The 22000-nt window shown below is 33.8% G+C and overlaps 1 protein-coding gene across 1 annotated transcript in view; it reads right to left on the bottom strand.

The window, feature by feature from the left end:
* Nucleotides 1-5608: 5608 nt before the first annotated feature.
* Nucleotides 5609-22000, bottom strand: part of LOC123538564 (uncharacterized) — a 40995-nt gene continuing 24603 nt past the window's right edge. The window contains exons 3-5 of the mRNA XM_053530684.1: nucleotides 7681-7811; nucleotides 7379-7459; nucleotides 5609-7147 (exon numbers count right to left, since the gene is read on the bottom strand). Of these exons, the coding sequence (XP_053386659.1) occupies nucleotides 6621-7147; nucleotides 7379-7459; nucleotides 7681-7811 (739 nt within the window). The 3' untranslated portion in view covers nucleotides 5609-6620. The remainder of the gene's footprint in view (nucleotides 7148-7378; nucleotides 7460-7680; nucleotides 7812-22000) is intronic.

The raw sequence follows: 22000 nt of genomic DNA, 5'->3' as shown, positions 1-22000 counted from the left end.
AAAATAGAAATTTATAGGGGCAACTTTGAAAAACTTTTTTGGACAAAACCACAGGGCCTAGGGGGTGAATTTGGGGGGGGGAGAAACATCTAGGGTCCTCTACCTTTATTTTTCAAATTTTCCCCCTAGGCAAATATGGGCCCCCCCCTGGTCCCAAATTTTTCAAGACGGGATATTGGAAAAAAAAATTTAAAAAACTCTGTCCCCCCCCGGGAAAAAAAAAAACTTAGACCTTTGGGTATTTGGTTTAGCAAAATTTCTTAAAATCCCCCAACTAAAATTGTTCAAAATTTTACCCCTTGGGGGAAAAAAAGGGCCCCGCCCGGGGTCCCAAATTTTATATAGACTTTTAAAGGGAAAAAGCTTTAAAATTTCTTTTCAAACCAAACGACCTAGGGTTTTTGATTTGGTATACATTGTCTATTTTCCTCACCAAAATTGTTCAAATTATGCACCTGGGGTTAAAAGGGCCCGGGCCCCGGGTCACTTTTGTTATGATGGAATTTTATAAAAAAAATACTTTAAAAAGCATCATCCTATTTTTTTAAAACTGTTTAATTATAATTACCTGATACCCCAAGTAATATGAGTCACTTACTGGGACCTTTACCCCCTTTTCCTACTTTCCCTTTTTTTTTAAAATACACCTTGAAAATTTGGGTGACAAACCCGTTTTTCACACAAACGAAAAAATGAAATTTTATTACCATGAATGGGACCTAATGACTTTTTTTAAAGCTACAAGCGGGAAAATATTCAAGGGAAAATTCAAGGAAAATTTCCTTTAAAAAAAACTTTCTTTTTACCAGGGCCCCCGAATTTAACCCCTTTGAAAATTAAAATTAAATTTAATTTTGAAAAAGAAAATTAAATTTTCCTAACTTAGAAAAAAAAAAGGCCAACATTAAAAAACTTTTTAAATGATAAAAATTTTAGGTTTTTGACAAATTTAAAAACCACGCCTCGTCACAATCAAAAGCCCTACTTTTTTGGTCCCAGGGGTTTTACACCCAAATTTTTTAATGCATTTTATTATTCTGTCTTCACCTTCAGGGGTTTCATATCACTACCCAGTTGCAGTAAAAAAACACAGGAGCTAGTACATATAAAACCCAAAAGCCACTTTCCCAAAAACAGAAAAAAGGGGGAAAAATTTAGGTTTTAATTTTTTTTTCCCCTTTAAAAAATTTTTTTTGGTTTTCTTTCATTTTAATTAAAAACCCGAAACCCCAAACCTTTTTGGCTGTTTGGTTTACAGGAAAATCATCTTCTTTTAGCCGCAAGTTATTTTTAACGGGCCCCAGTCCCCACAACAGAAATTTTGTACTGAAACTGACATTTCCCTTTTTTTATATATTTTGCCTTTTGCCTTTTTTCCTATAATATGTGATTTTATTTTGAAATAAATTTTTTTTTCTGTCTTATTTGTTCCCGTGTAACTTCAGTCACCTTCTTCGAAAATAAAAGCATTCTTTCAATGGAAGTTTCTTATCTCCTCAAATTTGACCTGAACAACCCCTGATAATTCGGCCCCCTTTTTTGTCCTGTCCTGTTGGCACCTATTTTTGGGAAGGGACAATTTTAGAGATTAATCACTGGGTTGGGATGGGAAGCTCTAGATAGTGTCTAAGTTGAAAAAAACCCTTAGACGGAAAATTAAAAATGGGGGAAATAGAATAAAAGTTGTTTAATTCAAAAGTCTTGGGCCGGGGGAAAAAACTAAAGAAAAGAAGGTTTTTTGGGCAAATATCATTTAAAAATCATTCTGAGCTATTTATCAAGGGGGCAAAGATACAAACCCACTTAAGTTTTTAAAAAAAAAATAGAAAAATATATTTCAAAGGGAAAATTACTTCTTCCCAAAACAAAAGGTTAAACCCTTTTTCTGTGTTACGCAAACGGGGAAGTACAATGATATTTGAAAGGGTTTTTAAACTTTTTACCCGACTTATATAAAAAGGTTTTAAAAACACAAAAAAGGGAAAAATACATTTCTTTTTTAACCCCCCTTTTTTTTTGGGAAAAAAAAAGGCATGCAAAGGGGTTTTTACGGACAAGACATTATGCCCAAAAACTAATTTCAATATATTTCTGTTTTCCCAAAAAAAACCCGCACTGGACCTTTGAAATAATTTTAAGATTTTTTGAAATAAATCAAAACTTTGAAAAACAAAAAAAACAAACAATCTTTTTTCAAGTTATATAAAACAAAAGAATGAGAAGATAGAACAAAATTTAAATTTTACATTTGGTCATATTCTAGTTGGGGTATGGATCTATTTTTAACAGGGGGTTGGGCTTTCCCCCTTTTAACTTAAACAAATTTTTTGGGGTTTAAAACCACTCAAGATCATATTTTTGGGGGCCCCGGCCCAAAATTAATGGGGTTTGGGGGGTTTTTAAAAATTTCATTCTATTTATTTGGCCCATCCCAAATTTTATTTTGTAACTGACGAAATCACCCTAAATTTGAAGCATTTTTTAAATTTATCTTAAAAAAAAATTACAAGCAATTTTACCCACGTGATTTCCCTAGCCCCCTTTCAAACTTTCTCCCTTTTTAAAAAGAGAGGAAATTTTGATTTTTTTGTTTTTGGGGGTTTTTGGGCCCTTTTTTTAAAAGAATTTCAGTTAGGGAAATTTAAAAATTGTTTTTTGATTCTTATCATAGTTTTATTTACGGGGGGTTAATAACATTTTCTCCATTTTTTTTCCCAAAAAAAATAATATTTAAAATAGGTATAACATAAAAAAAAAAGTAAATGTGATAAAAAATAGTTAAAAAAACTTTTTCTCCGGGATAATACAAGTATCTTATATAAAAAAAAAAAAGGGGAATATAAATAAAAAATATTACTGGTTTGAAAAAGAGAATTTATCTTGGGGAATTTTTAAGGAAAAAAACAAAATATGTAAATCATTAGCTTTACCCAAAACTAAGTTTTAAAACTTTTCACAGTGAACATTGAATTATTTGGAAACAGGTTTTAAAATTTACAAGGGGTTTTTTTTTTTTTGCCGGACTAAATTTTAAAAAAGAGTTTTGAGTTATTTGGGTCTCACAGAAAAATGTCATATTATAGTTTTCAACAACAGCTTTTTTGCGTCAGAAAGGGGGTTTTTTTTCATTATTTTTTTTATTTTAAAACACAGTGGGAATCTTTTTTAAAATGTTTTCTCAGCTATATTTTGTTTTTAAAAAGTTCTTCCTTTCTTTTTAAGGTTTTTTTCTTTAAGGGAAAATTTATGAAACCCCCTGAGTTCTTCATGGAAAAAATTTGTGTTTATACTTTTTTACCATTTCTTATATGGGTTTATAAAAAGCTTGTAAATAATTTTCCTCAAAAAAGTCCAGTCAGGGATTTTCTTTTCCCCATCCAATTTTAGAAAGGGGGTTATTTTTTTTTTTCGTTAGGTTAAAAATTTTTACAGATAAATAAAAATATCTAAAAGGGGGGAAAATAACGGCTAAAGGCCCGTTCTTTTAAAAACCCTTTAAAAGCATTGGCCCTTGGGTCAAAACAATACGGGGTCGGCTTTTAGACAAAATTTAAGGTCCAAAAGGCTTGTCCTAACCCCAAGCTGAGGAGATTTTTAACAGCCCCATTTTAATAGGATCCCTTCCCCAATACATTTTTTTTTAGTATATATGAAATAGAAATCAATTTTTTTCCAAAAAATGTAAGCAATAAACACAGAACTTTTTCACATAATACATTTTGGGTTTAGGGACATTTGTTCAAATCCCTTTAATTTTTCGAAAACACATCCGAAGACCGTCAAATTTTAAAGTTTTTTCCTTTTAAATTTTTTTGTTATTTTCTTTTTCGGACCTTTTTTTAAAATAAAAAGGCAACAAACTAAAAGGGTGTCTTTTAAAACCTATTAGAAAGACTTGGCGAGGGGTGTCTTGTCGAGACTTGGGGTAAATTCGACTTTCGTTTTTAAAATTTTCGATAGTCTGCCAAACCCAAAATCTAATCACAAAAATGAGAACCCTTTTTAAAAGAAATACGAATTTTTTGAAAATAACAATTTGAGTTTGGAAAAAAGCTTTCAAAAGGGAGGGAAAACTGAAACAAGTAAAAACAAAAATTTTCCCAAATTTGAACTTTTAAAAGAAATAAAACTACAAATCTTTGGAAAATTTTGGATTTTTTGGGGGTTTTCTACATGTTCTTTTTAGGACCTTTTCATGTGGGAACAATTTGTTGGGCCCAAAAAGGGGTTTTCTGTAAAACCTCCTTTAAAAATGGCATTCTTTTTATTTTTTCCCTGAAAAAAAATTTTGTTGGTTTTTACGAAAAAAAAAAAAATTGTCGAAAACAACAGCGACAACCAAAATTTTTTTGTTTGGGGGAGGGTTTTTTCAAAAAAAAAGGGTTTAAAAAATTTCCCCTTTTTGGGGCCCCAAATTTTGGGTTTGGATTTGTTATGAGGTTAATTTTGAAGGGAAACTTGGTTTTTATTTTTTTAATTTTTTCGCTTTAAAGGGGAAACCCTAATTTTAAAAAAACCAAGGGGGGGAAATTTTATTTTAAACACATTTGAAATTTACTTTTAAAGTAGAAAAAAGGAAATTTTTGGGGGGGGTTGGCTTTTTGGGGGGGGGGTTGTTATGGGGGGTTTTTTTTAAAAACCCAAAATGGTTTAAAAAAATATAAGGATGGCACCATTTTTTAAACAAAAAACCTTCAAAAAATTGAGGGTTTAAAGGGGGGGTTTTGGGAAAAAAAATAAATAACAAGTTGGCCCCATCAGGGGGGTTTTTAAAATTTTTAGGATACGGGGGCTAGAATCACTGGGCCTCCCAAAACCCCAAAATTTTTGGGAAAAAAAACTTTCCGGGCATGAAATCGGATTTATCCCAAAATACAAATTTTTATTTTTGTCAAAACTAAAAACACTTTCCCTGATTTTAGTTAGGGAGGGACAAATTGGGGGGAAATTTGTCTATTTTGTCAAACCCCCTTCAGGGCACGAAAAAAACGGATGAAACATTTACTCAACAACAATAAGACGTAAATCTATAGTAAAACTTTTTTTTTAAGTAACCCCTTTTTTATGTATCATTTTTTAGAAAAATACACAATTCCGAAATAGTCACATCCCTTTTGGGAATTTTGGGCCGTTTCCGGGCCCATATAAAAACCCCTACCTTTCCCCCTTTATATCAAATAGGCCCATGCCATCCTGTAACTTAAGCCTGGGCAATAGCAAATATAATAGTATCATCCTGAAATAAGACCCGACAATGATTACAATGTGTTACACATGAACATGATTTTTTCAGTTTTGTTTAAAAAATCTTACTGCTTGATCAAATTTGCATAACACGAGGATACTTTAGTTGACAGACTTTCCCACATTTTAAATGCAGTTGACAAGTCAAAAATAGTTATTTTGCTTCCCAAAAGGAACATGTTGCTAGAAAACAGTTTCCCGTTCAGTATGTAGGACAAAACTAAAACATGACTATGCTTTAAGTACACAATTAACACACTGACAGAATATGCTCGTACGGCACCATCATGTTTAGAGGTTCACCTAATACGAAGCAATAAAAAGTATGTTGTCTTTGAGAAGAAAGAAGACATAACTATTCTACTAAAAGATAAAACTTTATTACATCAACAATGTGAAATAGTCTGTAATTTCTTTGCATTAGGCTTAGTGTATTTATGAAATAATAAAATTCTGTATAGATAATTCAGTATATTGACTCCTAGTAGTATTAGATTATTTAAGACAAAAGATACCAATACATGCATTTGAAGAGAACAGACCACAGGTCAATGTACATATACATATCATAAATGCCTCTGTTCTATCCAAATACATGTTAGATGGTGCCAGGAAATACAGTTTATATAAGTCTTTATCAGTAAATATATCTGAAATGAAACAAATGTATTTCTGTTAACAGACCTAGAAATAAAAACATCAAATTCAAATATAATGTCAGACATGTATTAGAAAAGAGCTCTAGTGACTTTTTACGATTTCAGCAATTTGGTATGAAATACAATTGATTTCATAGGTTGAATTCTACTGTCGTACAAAAATACTATTATTATGTTGAGGAATATTATACCCCAACTTTAGAGTGATAATTACGTATTACATGTGTTTATCTGATTACATAATAAGTCATAAGCAAATGCTGTGAGCTAGACAATAATGAATTTATAAGAGAACTATGGAGTCCACAATGTTTTCTAACATTTCAAAATGAGAAAACGTGAAATTTAAACTTTATTTAGTTTATATAATATTACAACACTACACTTATGTGGTTTTGCTGATGACCAGATAATAAACCTTGCCACGAAAATCTATATATTGGGGGAAAGTCTGTGGTGCGGCAATTGAAAGCCATACTCGACGTTTACTAATCCGATATACAAACTGGATCAGAAAGTGACAATAATTAACTCCTGACAAAAATAAATACCCGGAATTCTAAAATGAGAAACAAAAGAAAATGCCACTTTGAATTTAAATTTCACTTTTTGTGTAGTTCTATTCACAACATGATGTTTTAACAAGATTCTGTTGAGAACAGAAGTCTATGTAGCAGTTCTGATTAATAGAATCTATTGTGCGTTTTCTGTTTTCCATTAAACACCGATAAGAACAACCACTATAAAATCTGTTAAGAGAACAAACACGATGTTTGCAAAAACAGCTGTGGCTCCACTTTTCCCATTATCTCCCCCATCTCCATTTCCGCCATCATTTCCATCTCCACCACCTGTATCTCCACCGTTACCATTATCTCCGCCACCCCCATCTCCACCACCTGTACCTCCACCGTTACCGTTATCTCCATCACCACCATCTCCACCACCTGTACCTCCGCCGTTACCGTTATCTCCACCACCTGTATCTCCACCGTTACCATTATCTCCGCCACCACCATCTCCACCACCTGTACTTCCGCCGTTTCCATTGTCTCCCCCTTCACCGTTGCCCTCATCTTCTCCAACAGTCACGCTAACCGTTGTTGTGCCAGTCATAGCAGGATTACCACTATCTGTCGCTGTTATAATCAACTCGTAGCTAGCTGTTCTTGCCTTGTCTATTGCCTTGGCCATGGTTATCTGCCCTGCATCACTAACTGCAAAATCTTCATTTGTGTTTCCCGCTGTAATTTTCCAATTATACGGAGAACAATCATTTTGACATAGTAAATGCAAATGTATGTTTATAACAGTAAAAATGTTTACAATTTCAGTCTTTCTGAATAAAGAAATGCTTACATTTTCAATCTTTCTGAATAAAGACAGAAATTCAGAATATTCAGTATTAATGAAGTATGATAAACTAAATTTATGAATATAAACATTTGAGATTTTAAAGAAAAGCGGGCATTTACCAGTAAAGTCATATGAGTCGATGACATTGTTGGCCTGTGTGCCATCATTATCAGTTGCTGTAACCATACCTAATGTTGTGCCTGTAAATGTTAATAGAATTATGCCTTAACAAAAATTATATCCATCTGTAAACTGAAATTATTCACTACAATGTTATGCCAGTATGCAATAATTTGTTCTGAATTTTTTTTTTCTTTATTTTTTTTTTAATAAAAAAATAGTTCAGCACAATTCGTCTGATTGCAGTATTTATTCTTATTACATGAATGTACTTGTCTGCTCTTTAATGATATGAAATTACCTATATCCGATCCATCAGGAATCGTGAACTGGTAAGTGGTTTCTGCAAATACTGGAGAGATATCGTTGACGTCACCAATATTGATTGTTATAGTGACTGTCGCAGTATTCGCAGTGCCTCCCTCCACTGCTCTAGAAAATAAAAAAATAACAGACTTTTATAAACTGGCGAAACTTGTAGATGATTAAGAATACTACTTATCAGCTGACTGCAGTTGAATTATATTGTAGTATAAAGGACAAAGACCAGACAGGAATCACAACGTTCCAATAATGCAGCTCCAGATAATGAAACCAAATTGCAATGTGTACATGGTAAAGTGGTAACAAATACATAGAAAGAAACATACAGACAACGAAGACACAACAAACAAATTAAGGAACACCGGCATTAAGAAACACAAGTTTACACAAAAATTTTCTCAGGACATTCGTACAGGTAAAAGGAACAGTATATAATAAGAAAACATTGCCAGCTTTCATAGCCAAATCGCTGGCTTATCGATGAAATTGTCTCCCTTGAAACGTTATTGATTTCCTGATCTGATTGGTTTTGCTATTATAGAGATATGTGAAGTATTAAGATGAAACAAAGACTGCAACTATTGAAGATGAGATCATAACGAAGAAATCTCATGAAAAGCAGTTGTTTTGAGTGGAACTAGGTATCATAACAACACCGAGTCTAATTACGGGGAGACATCAGCTGTACATGACACTACAAACTGATGTTGTGGTAGTTTATAAGATTAGATCTAGTAGTTATCTCCCGCCGATGAAATCGGGAGGTGGGTATTGAAATGGCGTCCGTCCGCAGCCATTTCTCAGTAACTAGCAGGTAGAATTTCATAAAACTTGAAATAAACATGAACCAACATACTGCGATGATGCCTTTCTAGTTTTTTTTGGATTGGTCAATTTCCCTTAGAGTTATTGCCCTTGATTTAATGAAAAATCCACGCCTGCAGCGATTTCTCAGTAACAAGCTGGTAGAATTTCACGAAACTTGAAATAAATATGAACCAACATATTTCGATGATGCCCGTCATTATTTTAATTGGTCAATTTTCATTAGAGTTATTGCCCTTGATTTAATGAAAATTCCACGTCCGGAGCCATATTGGTAGAATTTCATTAAACTTCTTTCATTCTTTTCCATGAACATTTATTATAAAGATGGGAAGTTGTGTACCCACACCTGGGCACCCCCTTGCCTTGGTCACGACCCCTCACTCTCTCTCTCTCCTCCCCCCCCCCCCCCCCCCCAACAAAAAAAAATCATTCCTTATTTTAAATTTATTTCAAACCTTCCATGAATATTTATCAACATGCAAAGTTGTACCGTTCCCCCAACTCGCTACTCCAGCCAGTCATGCACACCACCCCGATACTACATTTTTTCCCCCATCAATATTTATAATCTACATGTGAAGTTTTGTACCCTCACCCGGTCTACCCCCCTCCCCCCTCCCACAAAAAAAATCCATTTCCTTTTTTAAAAAATGTTCAAACCTTCAACATCCACACCAACCCCGCCGCCAGCCATGTTCAACATATCTTACTTGATTGTGCTAGGACATCTCTTCTTTTAAGTTCAAATGTACATGTTAAATAACAACACTTGGTGCCAAACTACACGAAAACAATATTTCATTCTAGTTACACTTCAAGCTCACATTTCAAATAACTCCATTTAGATGGCATTTAATTCTAAAAGCTTATCTTATTACAGTAAACATATTCCATTCAAAATAATATTATTAGTCAGGATCAACATAACATACATTTATTTATCCCCCCGCCAAAGGCGAAGGGGATATTAGAAATGCTCTCCGTCCGTGTGTGCGTGCGTGCGTCCGCAACGATCTTTGTCTGGAGCATAACTCCAAAAGTACTGTAGGGATTTTCTTCAAACTTCATACACTGATAGAACACATTGGGAGGAAGTGCACTGTGCAAGACCAATAACTCTACCTTGCCTATTTTTTGAGTTATTCCCCTTTATCATATTTTCTTTAAAAAAATTGTCCGGAGCATAACTCCAAAAGTACTGGAGGGATTTTCTTCAAATTTCATACACTGATAGAACACATTAGGAGGAAGTGCAGTGTGCAAGAACAATAACCCTACCTTGCCTATTTTTTGAGTTATTCCCCTTTATCATATTTTCTTAAAACATTTTGTCCCGAGCGTAACTCCAAAAGTACTGGAGGGATTTTCTTCAAACTCCATACACTGACAGAACACATTGGGAGGAAGTGCAGTGTGCAAGAACAATAACTCTACCTTGCCTATTTTTTGAGTTATTCCCCTTTATCATATTTTCTTAAAACATTTTGTCCGGAGCATAACCCTAAAAGTACTGGAGGGATTTTCTTCAAACTTCATACACTGATAGAACACATTGGGAGGAAGTGCAGTATGCAAGAACAATAACTCTACCTTGCCTATTTTTGAGTTATTCCCCTTTATCATATTTTCTTAAAACAATTTGTCCGGAGCATATCTTCTTCATGCATGGAGGGATTTTGATATATCTTGGCACAAATGTTTACCACTTCGAGGCGGAGTGTCATGCACAAGAACCAGGACCCTAGGTCTAAGGTCAAGGTCACACTTAGAGGTCAAAGGATACAAGAATGAAAACCTTGTCCGGAGCATTTCTTCTTCATGCATAGAGGGATTTTGATATAACTTGGCACAAATGTTCACCACCACGAGACGGAGTGTCACGTGCAAGATCCAGGTCACTAGGTCTAAGGTCAAGGTCACACTTAGATGCCAAAGGTCAGATACAAGAATGACTTTGTCCGAAGCATTTCTTCTTCATGCATGGAGGGATTTTGATTTAACTTGGCACAATTAATTATACACCATCATGAGACAAAGTGTCATGCGCAGTTCCCTTCTTTAGAATTACTTCCCTTTGTTGTTACTATAAATAGCTTTTATTGTAACTTTTTCATTACTAGTCGTAGGGAAAAATCGAGACCACTTTTCTGTAGTACAACATGCATGCTATATCCAATTTTGAGGTGTATTTTGACCAGTTTCTACCTGATAAAGATTTTTGTATGGACTTGCATTTTTTTTTTTTTTTTTTTTTTTTTTTTTTAAGATTAACTTTAAAGCCCCTCATGCGGACCACAACTAAACGGTTCTTCAAAGCTTTCCCCAAAATTAATACTTTCAGACACTAACTTGCCAGGAACTTTAGCCTTCAATTATAATATGCCCGGCGGGGGGGATTAGCCATGTGTAACATGGCTCTTGTTATTATTCATTTTCTGTTAAATTGATTTTGATGCTTCTTAGTAACATCCTTAACTTTTTGCCGGATATATTTGTTTGCCATTCCTCACCACAAACCCTTTCGGCGGGGGATACCAATTCATCGAATTTGCTTGTTAATTTAATTGTATTGCAGTATGAATCTGTATAAATTAAAGAGAAGATTTATGATTATAGGATTTATATATCGAGGGTTCAACGCAATAAGGGCGTATCTACATATGATTATATGTAGATACGCCCTTATTGCGTGGATTATAGTCAAAACGTACCCAAACCAAAATGTACCCAAAAATAAAAAGTCAAAATGTACCCACAAAAAGTCAAAATGTACCCACTAATGAAAGTCAAAATGTACCCAGAAATGTGACAGAAGTCAAAATGTACCCATATAAAAATGATCATTTATTTTGATTTAATTATCAAAGTAATGCATTTTAATGGAAAATAGCATGTATATAACTGAATTTTCTTTCATTCATTGTTAATTAACAGGTAATTATTAGGCCTATCAAACATGCTACCTACTTTCCAAGGTGTCAATAACATTGAGATAAGCTAATTACTGAACCTTTCATCTTTTACATTTTAATCAAACTGTTTATCCTTTGATCTGGAAGTGTGAAAAAGATAGTTTTTGATCTTTCTTTATTAAAACTGAAGTTTGAAATACAATTTTTCATCTATTACAACTTAATTACTAACTAATAAAACACTAAGCATATAATTGCTTGGAAATTTCTTTTGTTTTTTCTAATTAAAGCATTAGTTTTTGTGCCTTTTTTATTTTATTTTTTTTTCACATTTTCACAGTTTGATTGCAATTTTAATAAGTAATGTTTTAATCCAGTATATAAGACTGCCCTGTTTCTTTCCTTTTCACTTGTTATCATGAGTTCAAACGTGCTTTGTTTACACTGCTCACGTCTTGTTGCAAATCATCATCAAGCAATTGATTGTTATTCTTGCGGAGGATGGCAACATCGTGCTTGTAACACTGGTAAGTTTTTCTGTTGTTTTTTTTCTGATATATTCCGTTGAGAAAACAAGTGTTCAGTTATAGGACAAGGGGTAGCTGGAGAATCAATTTTGATTTGGAATTTTCAGGCTTGTTGTCTTGTCAGCATGATGTCCCATTAAGAATCAGATAATGTGAATTAATGGCACTGACCAATTTGATAAGCTTTGAATCTGTTCTAATGGTGGTTTGAGAATTTTAGAACATGTTCAATGATTGTAAAACTTTAGTCAATGTTAAAGTTTGTGTCTCACAACAAGAATGAATATGATAACCCAATAGTTGTTTTATTTTGAGAAGTGTTTTATTAAAAATCTTTATTGAAACTGTTTTACATAATGAAATTATGAATAAACAATGTAATCATTTTATACTGTAACTTGTGATAAAATATAATATACATTGTAATTATGGCAATATTTCATAATACTATAATATGAATGCAACTTTGAATCACAAGACCTAAAGCTTGAAATTTATAATTCAGGGGCGTAGTTAGGCTAAAACGGAATTGTAGGCCACTGTCCAAGGAGGGTATGGCATGCTTCCACATAAATTTTTCATATTATAGATGTAAAATGGTGCTTTTTGGTTTATATCTGGACTTTTATGTTTTTCATTTTCAAAATGAAGTGTAGACCCGGGGGAGCTATTGTACAATTTAGAAAGTACACCAGTGTCAAAGGCGTAGCTGGGCCATAATGGAAGTATGAGTCACTGTTCTAAGGGGGATGGGGCGATGTTACCCATGAAAAAATACATTCTAGATAAGACATGATGTGTTTTGGTGAAGTTCATAATTCAGGGGCGTTGCTAGGCTAAATGGAAGTGTATGCCACTGTCCTGTGAGTTTTGGGGCATGCTCCCACGTAAAAATTGCACAAATTAGATGCAAAATGGTGTATTTTTGCAAAATTCAAAATTCTGGGGTTTAACTAGTATTCAATCTTCAAATCTAAATGACTTGAAATCAATGATCCCGAAGGACCAGAAAATATAACAACACTGAGATGAAGTCGGGGCGACTTTTTACGGCCGCCACACAGCACTTAACACCCGCTGTTGTGAAGTAAATAAAATCTGGAAAGTAGATACCACTGTCCTATAGGGTTTGGGAAAAATTGGACATCACAGAGGCAAAGCGGTGCATTTGTGTGTGTGTGTGTGTGTAACTGGACCTTTAAACTTTTTCATAAAGTGTAGACCCAGGGGAACTACTGTACCTTATAGAAAGTACACCAGTGTCAAGTGCGTAGCAGGGCCAAAATGGAAGTGTCAGCCACTGTTCTAGGGTGTTTGGTTGGGGAGGGGGGCAGTCATGCTCGGCTGGAAAATTTTTGCATTCTAAATGCAAAATATGGTGCTATCTGACGAAATTCATAATTAATGGGTGTAGCTAGGCCAAAATGGAAGTGTAAGACACTGTCCTAGGAGGGTTTGGGAGCATGCTCCTGTAGAATTCTTACACTACAGATACAAAGTGGTGCCTTTTTTCATGTATATCATGACGTTAAATTTTCTCCTAATGAAGTGTTGGTCGGGGGCAACTACTGTACCTCAGAGAAAGTAAACCTGTGTCAGTGTAGCATGGAAATGTAAGCCATTGTTCTAGGGTTTAGGGGGCATGCTCCCCTGGAAAAATTTTACATTCTAGGGGTTCCACTAGACCTGAAAACCCAAGAGTCCCAGGACCCTTGGGCCCAAATTTTGAAGGGTCCTTTTCCAAAATACAGGAGTCCTGTCCCAACAAGTCCATATAATTGACTATATTTTTTTTATTTAGTAATACGTAGATCTTTACCTAAGAAAACAATAAACCCAAGATCATGTTACAGCATAATAAAAATGTCAGTTTCAGGTCATATAGTCTCATATTGTAAACTAATATTTATCAAAATTCATGTTATTTTGATTAGGTTTTTCTTCTATATTTCATTTAATTTTTAATAACAGAACAGTGCTATAACACTCTATAAAAATGTATCCAAAATGTACTATCCGGATACTGGTACACTTTTGGAATGTCATCGGAAAGTAGTTTTTTGCTCAGTTTACTTGGCCAACTAAGCTAAATCAGAGATAGTTCCTCAAATAATGATGCTACTTATCATTAAAAACTGCATTGAAAGTCAGTTTTTTTAAGGAATTTTGGAAATATGAATATGACACCGGGTGTAATTAGACTCGTGAACGGACATTCTAAACTTAATTTTGCTTTCAAAATTCATCAAAATTTGTGAAGTTTCTTGTTGAAATTACGGTATGATCACTAAACAATGGTCTAATTTAAAGTTGGCATGAAAAAATCTTGCAGGGCACCTTTCACATGCTCGGTAATCAGCTGCTTACGATAATTTAATAATTGGCGCCTTTTTTGACAGTACACAGGATCAATACTCTTTATCAATTAATTTAAACACTTCATTGATTCTTCTTACCTATGTGCACTCACCGTGACGTAACTTGCTGATAAAAAAATCAGCGAGGCATGTCTACATGAGAAAGGGCGGGATTTAGCTGAAGATGAAAGGCAGGAGGGCATGACCGCGAGTGTTTATTTTGGAATATACGTGTCTATCGTGGAAATAGTTTTACTGAAGGAAATGAATGATAAGAGAAAGGATTATCAAAGGAAAATGCCTCCGGGTCCCGAAGGACGCACAGGCAAGTATCATGCCGGGTCCTTTGAGCGTCTTTTGAAAATCTCCCGGGTCCGGACCCGGGGTCCCGGGTCAAATGGAACCCCTGAAATTTCTTAGTTAATTTCTAAACGTAAAATGGTGCATCTTGGCGCATTTTGTAACCTTTCCGTTGTTTAAATCGTCAATGCTGCAGACTAAAACCCTGGAAAGAGAATGCATGGCCAGTGTATAATAGTGATATAGTTTCGCACTGCCTCTTTTCAAAATTAAATATGCTAATGTACACATATATAGTTCCCCTTTTTTTCTATAAAACTACATGCACATTTAGTGAAAAAAATAACATAAGTAATTTAATATTCAATTTATATTTTAACATTATGTACAATATTTAAAGGTCTTTTGAATTACTAATACAGAATATTACTTTTTGTTGACTCTACCTGACAATAATTCATAATACCTATGCTCCGTACCTTTAGACAAGCCTGTAAGGAGTTTTCTAAGGGTAGGAACCTCTGTTTTTTAGAGATTAAGGATTATTTACATTTCAAATTTTGTTGAAAATGAAATAACAAATAAGACTTCATCAGTATTCACCTTACTTACAGATAACAATATTCACCCTATCTTTCAAAACGTGAATAACCGAGAAACACCAAATAAATCACCAAATAAGTCACGAGGATTAGAACTGGCAGAAAAAAATATAAAGATTAAAGAAAATAATGTTAAATATGTTGTGAAAAAACGATTTTCAATGATAATTAACCCGTATGGTATTTATGTTTCCCACACATTTGGTAGCCGTTACGAGATACAAGGGACGGTTTCACAAACAGTTTCTTTTACTTAATGACGGTTAATGGATTATTAAACAATCAGTTCCTTGTCTATTATTATTATCTCTTCCTAGATAACAAATAAATAGGTGCATATTATTATGCCTATTAGCTCGACTATTAGAAGAATAAGTAGACCTATCCTACTCAACTCAGCGTCGGCGTCACACCTTGGTTAAGTTGTTCAAAACAGTCCCTATTTTGACAAAGTCTTTTGAGATAAAGCTTTGAAACTTTCAACACTTGTTTACCATCACCATGTCCAGATATAGGCACGAGTACATAGCTCCATCAAGGACTTTGGCTGAATTATGGCCCCTTTTGACTTGAAATTCTTGATTAAGTTTTTCGTACCAGTTCATATTTTGTGTAACGTGTTTGACATATGGCTTTGAAACTTTTATCACCTGTTTATCATAGCAACTTCTATCTGTAGACAAGAGTACATAACTCTGACAAATATTTTGGCTGAAATTTGGCCCTTTTTTGACTTGGAAATTGGTTCAGTTTTTGTACAAGTCCATGTTTTGTCAAAATTATTTGACACGTGGCTTTGAAAGTTTGAACACTTATTTAAACATTGAACATTTGCTTATCATCATGATTTCCATCTGTACGCAAGAGTACATAAATCTGACAACTATTTTGGCTGTATTATAGCCCTTTTTGAACTTGGAAATCGGTTCAGTTTTTCGGACAAGTCAGCGTTTTGTCAAAACTATTTGACATGTGGCTTTGAAAGTTTGAACACTTATTTAATATCATCATGATTTCAATCTGTAGGCAAGAGTACATAACTCTGTCAACTATTTTGGCTGAGTTATGGCATTTTTTTGGACTTGGAAATCAGTTTATTTGTTTTATAATAGTCCATATTTTGCCTAAACTGTTTGTCATATGGCTTTGAAACTTTGACCACTTGTTTACCATCATAGTCTACATAATTATGTAGGCAAGACTTCATAACTAGGACAAGGACTTTAGCCCAGTTTAGCCCTTTTTTGACATTAATCTGTTATCAACAGTTTATAATCAGCATGGAACAGTGTATTAATTTGGAGTTCCTTTGTTATTTAGCTTTTGAAAGAGAAGGTAAAAAATCAGGTGAACGCTGGTATATGTAAACCATTTAGATCCAAGTTTTAATTGAACACTGGTTAATTCTTATTTGTTATTTCATTTTCAACAAAATCTATGTATGTAACCCCGAATCTCTAAAAAAAATGGAGGTCCGTACCCCTAGAAAACCCAAAACAGGATTGTGTAGAGGTATGGATCCGTACTCTTAGACACTTCCTTTTATGTGTTCTAATGTTAAATCAGTTTGTTAACTGTGCACACTTCTAACAAAAATGACTTGTTTAAGTAAATACAGTTACATGTTTCCGTTTTTCGTAATTTCAGAGCTTAAAAATGATTGATTTAGTATCTGAGTTACACTTGAATCTATATAAAAAGTTTTAAGCTACAAGTACTTTTCTGTATGACTGTCTACTTCAATTTTTTTAGTTTACATGTTAAATATATTTTAATTCACAAGTTTTTGTTTCATTTTTTAATGACTTTACTGATGCTTGAACAGAGTTGTTTCAAATTCATGAGCTATGCCATTTTATACTGTATGGTATCACAATGTTGTGGTTTTACATGTTTTACACATTCCTTCTAATCATTTCACACATTGTCCAGATTTGACCACTGTTGTAATTTATAGCCCCACTGCTGAGTTTAAATGTCCATTTTATTGACTTGAGGGCTAATATTAATTACATGCATCATTTTTGCAATCTAGGAGAAATTCCCTCTCTACCCTTGTCCTATAACTGTGTTGTTGTTAAATCATATATCCAGTAAGTAATTTCATTAGATTTATACCAATTCTTAAAAAAATGCCATATTTCTTTTGATATATTCGTCAATTTAAAATTAATTCAATTTGTTTTAATTAAATGACTCATATTTTTTAACGTTTGGGTACATTAGCCTCATTTGTTGTTTTGGGTTTAACGCCGTTGTTCACTCTGAGTACAGGACATCATTATTTATTGTATTAGAAGGACTTTACATTTAACATTTTAGGTATATCCAGGTACATGTATGCCAAGATGCGCCGTGGCGAAGTGACCAGAGATTTCACTTGTGAAAAATGCGCGCACAATCAGGTAACCTTTTAATGATTAATTTATTCATATGTTGTTTCCTGATAATTATAATTATTGCGTGTAAAACATTCATGAATAAATAAGCAAGTATAGGACATAGTGTAAAACTTTGTCCAGACTGACTTGCAATATACAAGGTACATTTGTATCATATAATAACAATTTAATGGTATAACATGCAAAAATGGGGAAGTTAATGAAACCATACAAACATTATTTTTAATTTAAACAGGGCTACTCATGTATTTTAGCCTTATGCATTCCCGATTAAAAAGTCTGAAAAAGAAATCTTCCTTAACGTACTGAGTTTATCATTGGTATTATTATTATGCTTTTTGTTAATTAATGTTTTGTTGCAGACACCCATGGACACATCTGATACCAGTGTTGGTGACATGCTTCTACAAATACCGTCTATGGAAGATTCTACTCAGTCCTTAGATGGCCTAACAGCTGATACACACTCTATGAGAACAGAGCCTGAGACTGAAGATGACTCGTTTAATGTGACGGCTCCCTTCACCAGACCACAGGAGTTAGAAGAAAGTGCTTTGGCAGAGCCTAATCCAACTTCGTCCTTCGTCGAGGAAGCTGAAACAACATATGAGGTCACACCACCTCTAGAGCCTCTTCTCGAGTACGTACAATCAACCTGCTTCAATGGATTCTGGTCACCAGAAGAATGGTCTGTCTATGGACAGTCCATTCGCACCAACAATGACTGCGAAGGTATGTAAATAGACTTTGTTGTGTCACAGTCATAATATTGAAAAACTGATAAATAAATGAAACTAAATGGAACATATATTTCAGTTGATTAGAAATACTTTGCTTATTATATTATTATAGAGTGCTTAATCTATGAATGATTAATTCAGTCTGTAATAATAATTCATAATAGATTTGATGTCACTATGAAGTAGGGGTGTAACCATACCCTAGTCTCACAATACAATGCATATCGTGACACAGATACAACAATACCATAAATACCGCGATACAAAATGAGCATGCATGTGACAAAATAAAGAAAAAACAAAGTTCATACACTTGGATAGTACTTAAAATTTTGTTTTCAACTTAAAGAAACTGTTATAAATGATACATTTGTTTAGTTACTGCCTGACATTGATTTTATTAAATGTTTTTACTTTTCACTTACTATATTATATTATATGGTAAATTAGTTGATTGTTTTTAAGATTTATTTGAATGTAAAGTTAACATAAATAATGAGTAATCATGATTTTTTTATAATTCATTTTATAATTGTAGAATGGCACCGCAGATTGAATTACATTACCAATGGACCACCTCCCTTCTACATCCTAGTTGAAAAACTACATGAAGAGTCACAGCGCCTAAGTCTGCAGATGAAGCTAGTCTCAGAAAGAAAGCTGAAAAAAGCTCAGAGGAAACAAGTGAGGTCTATGCAGACAAAGATTTTTAATATGTGGGAGCAATATGAATCAGACTCCTTGACAACATCTAAACTCTTAAAGAAACTTTCACGTGTTTTTGCACCAGTGTTTGAATAATTCAGATGATTAGACATTTCATGGATCAGTGTTTGAATAGTTCAAATTATTAGACATTTCATGGATCAGACTTAGACATAGTGCATCTCTAATATTATTATTTTGTAAATATGTATAAAATGTTTGAATAGTGAATAGTTTGATAAGACAATTATGGAGCAACTAGTGTTTAGTTTCAGTGATGAAATAGTGCATCCAGTACCTGCAGCTCTAATCATGCTAATATTATTTATTTTGTATTTTGTATATATGTGTATAAGTTATTAAGAGTTTTTACAGATATATATATATATAGGATTCTGATAAGATAGCTGCAGATGCATATTTATAAAACAAAATTAGGGTGAAAAATAAAGTATTTAAAACAGACTTGTATTACTGATTTTTTAACAATAGTAAATAAAGTAGGAAATTTACAAAATCGGACATTAAAGAAAGTCACTTTGATAATTAAATTAGGTGTCAATCACTCCATTGACAGTCTAACAAAGACAGGAGTAAAAAATTTCACAACAGGTGTGAAACAACTGTGCTGTAGGTGCGAAAAATAATCAATTATTGTGCTAATCTAGTTTTATTAGATGATCTACTTCTCTAACATTCAATCTACAACTTACATATATTTAAAATATTACATATAATACATAGCTGAATTTATGGGTATTTAAATACTAAATGCCAAAGTAATTGGGTACATTTTGACTTTTTTGGGTACATTTTGACTTAGCCAAGTGGGTACATTTTGACTTTTTTGGGTACATTTTGACTTTACCATGTGGGTACATTTTGGTTTGGGTACGTTTTGACCTGCACCCTATTGCGTTGAACCCTCGATATAGGATGTATTTTATTTGCACTTGTTGAAATTGTAACAAGTGTAAAAATCAATACAATTTAACACCTGCGAGATTGTTGCTGTGCGCCTAACTTTCCGGGATCCGGACAAAATCCCCTGCGGAAAAAACCCCCTTCACTAATTTTTGCATAGACGGACAAAACCCCCTTCATCTTTTTCACAAGGAGGACAAAACCCCCTTCGCTGAATTTTACAAGGCGGACAAAACCCCCTTCACGTTTTTTGCAAGGAGGACAAAACCCCCTTCAACTTTTATAAGTCCACCTTGTGAAAAACAAAGGGGGTTTTGTCCTCTTTGTACAGTGGCTAGGTAGCCGGTTCCGGCTACCTAGACCTTTAGTCTACGTAGCCGGTTCCGGCTACCTAGACTAAAGGTCTAGGTAGCCGGTTCTATATATACATAACGTATATGTACATGTAAGGTCAAGGTAGCCGGTTTTGATAAACTGTATTATAAAGGATCATTATATTAGTTAAATAAATTACATTTCTTGTGATTTATTATTTATATTTTGTGACTTACTTGTTTATTTCGCCGTATTTACGCACTTATATCATATCTGTCGATACTTTGTTATGTTATCATGTCGTTTTTGTCACTGGCGTGCTTAAATGGCGCGTTTATAAATTCTTAAAATATCTTTTAATTATTTTTTTTAGTTTGTTATATATTGAATACATTTTTGATAGATGATGTCAACTGACGGCGATTCTTTAGCATTAGGTCATTAGTTATTATCTTTCGTATCTAGAATATTACGCTGCCTTAGATAAAGAGCTCATATGTTCAAACAAACAATTAGAACCAATCAAGATTATTGACTAATAACAAATTGGCGGAGAAATTTTGTAGTAGTTAATTAATTTAAGACGCACAATCATAGAGGTGCGAAAGTGATGATCACCTACAATTATCACTTAAACGGGCGCAGGAAATGATCAAACGCCATTATGTTCAGTTGAGCCTCATCATTTAATGTACATTGATGCTCTTTGTTTTGCCCTTTATTACTGTTTGTTTTGTTTTGTTTTAAGAATGAATCACAGTATCTCATATATGTATCGAGTACGTTTTAACATAACAAATTGAAAATGTCGCCCGATATGATATGAGCGCGTAAATACGAAATATACCGGTTAAACGCAAATAATAAATAATGAATTACAAGAAATGTAATTCATTAAACTAATATTATGATTCTTTATAATACAGTTTATTAAATCTGGCTACCTTGACTTACATGTTCATATACGATATCTATATATAGAGCCGGCTACCTAGACCTTTAGTCTAGGTAGCCGGAACCGGCTACGTAGACTAAAGGTCTAGGTAGCCGGAACCGGCTACCTAGCCACTGCCTTGTAAAAAACATGAAGGGGTTTTTGTCCTCCTTGTAAAATTCAGCGAAGGGGAGTTTGTCCTCTTTGTAAAAACGATGAAGGGTGTTTTGTCCGCCTATGCAAAAATGAGCGAAGGGGGTTTTGTCCGCAGGGGATTTTGTCCTACACTCTAACTTTCCTCTTCTGTAGAGGCCTTAAAACCCCAGAATGCTCGTGTGTTTATAGCAAGCAAGCTGAACGAATCATAATACGCATGTACTCAATGCCTTTGCAGAAGACAAAGCATCAAGAGAAGCAGGCTTACAGTTAAGAGTAATCTGCTACATTTATAGCCAAACGTTTAAGAAATAATGTATAGCAAAAGAGTGCTTTAAAACTATTTATGCACGATGGGCGGTTATACGTCGGGCGTAATAATTGCACGAGGGCGCAGCCCGAGTGAAAATATTTGTACCACGTATTACCGCCCGAGTGTATAAATAGTGCAAAAAAACACTCTTTTGCTATAAATTATTTCGATTCTAATTTAAGACAAGATATCAATATACTGTTTTGACACAAAAACAATTTAAACACTTCACATTAATACTATTTGATCTCTGATATTATTCATTTAAGAAATAATTTATAG

Source organism: Mercenaria mercenaria, chromosome 18 (assembly GCF_021730395.1).
Source record: "Mercenaria mercenaria strain notata chromosome 18, MADL_Memer_1, whole genome shotgun sequence".
Classification (NCBI taxonomy): domain Eukaryota; kingdom Metazoa; phylum Mollusca; class Bivalvia; order Venerida; family Veneridae; genus Mercenaria; species Mercenaria mercenaria.
Note: the sequence above shows the minus strand (reverse complement) of the source record. Positions and strands in the feature narration are given on the sequence as shown.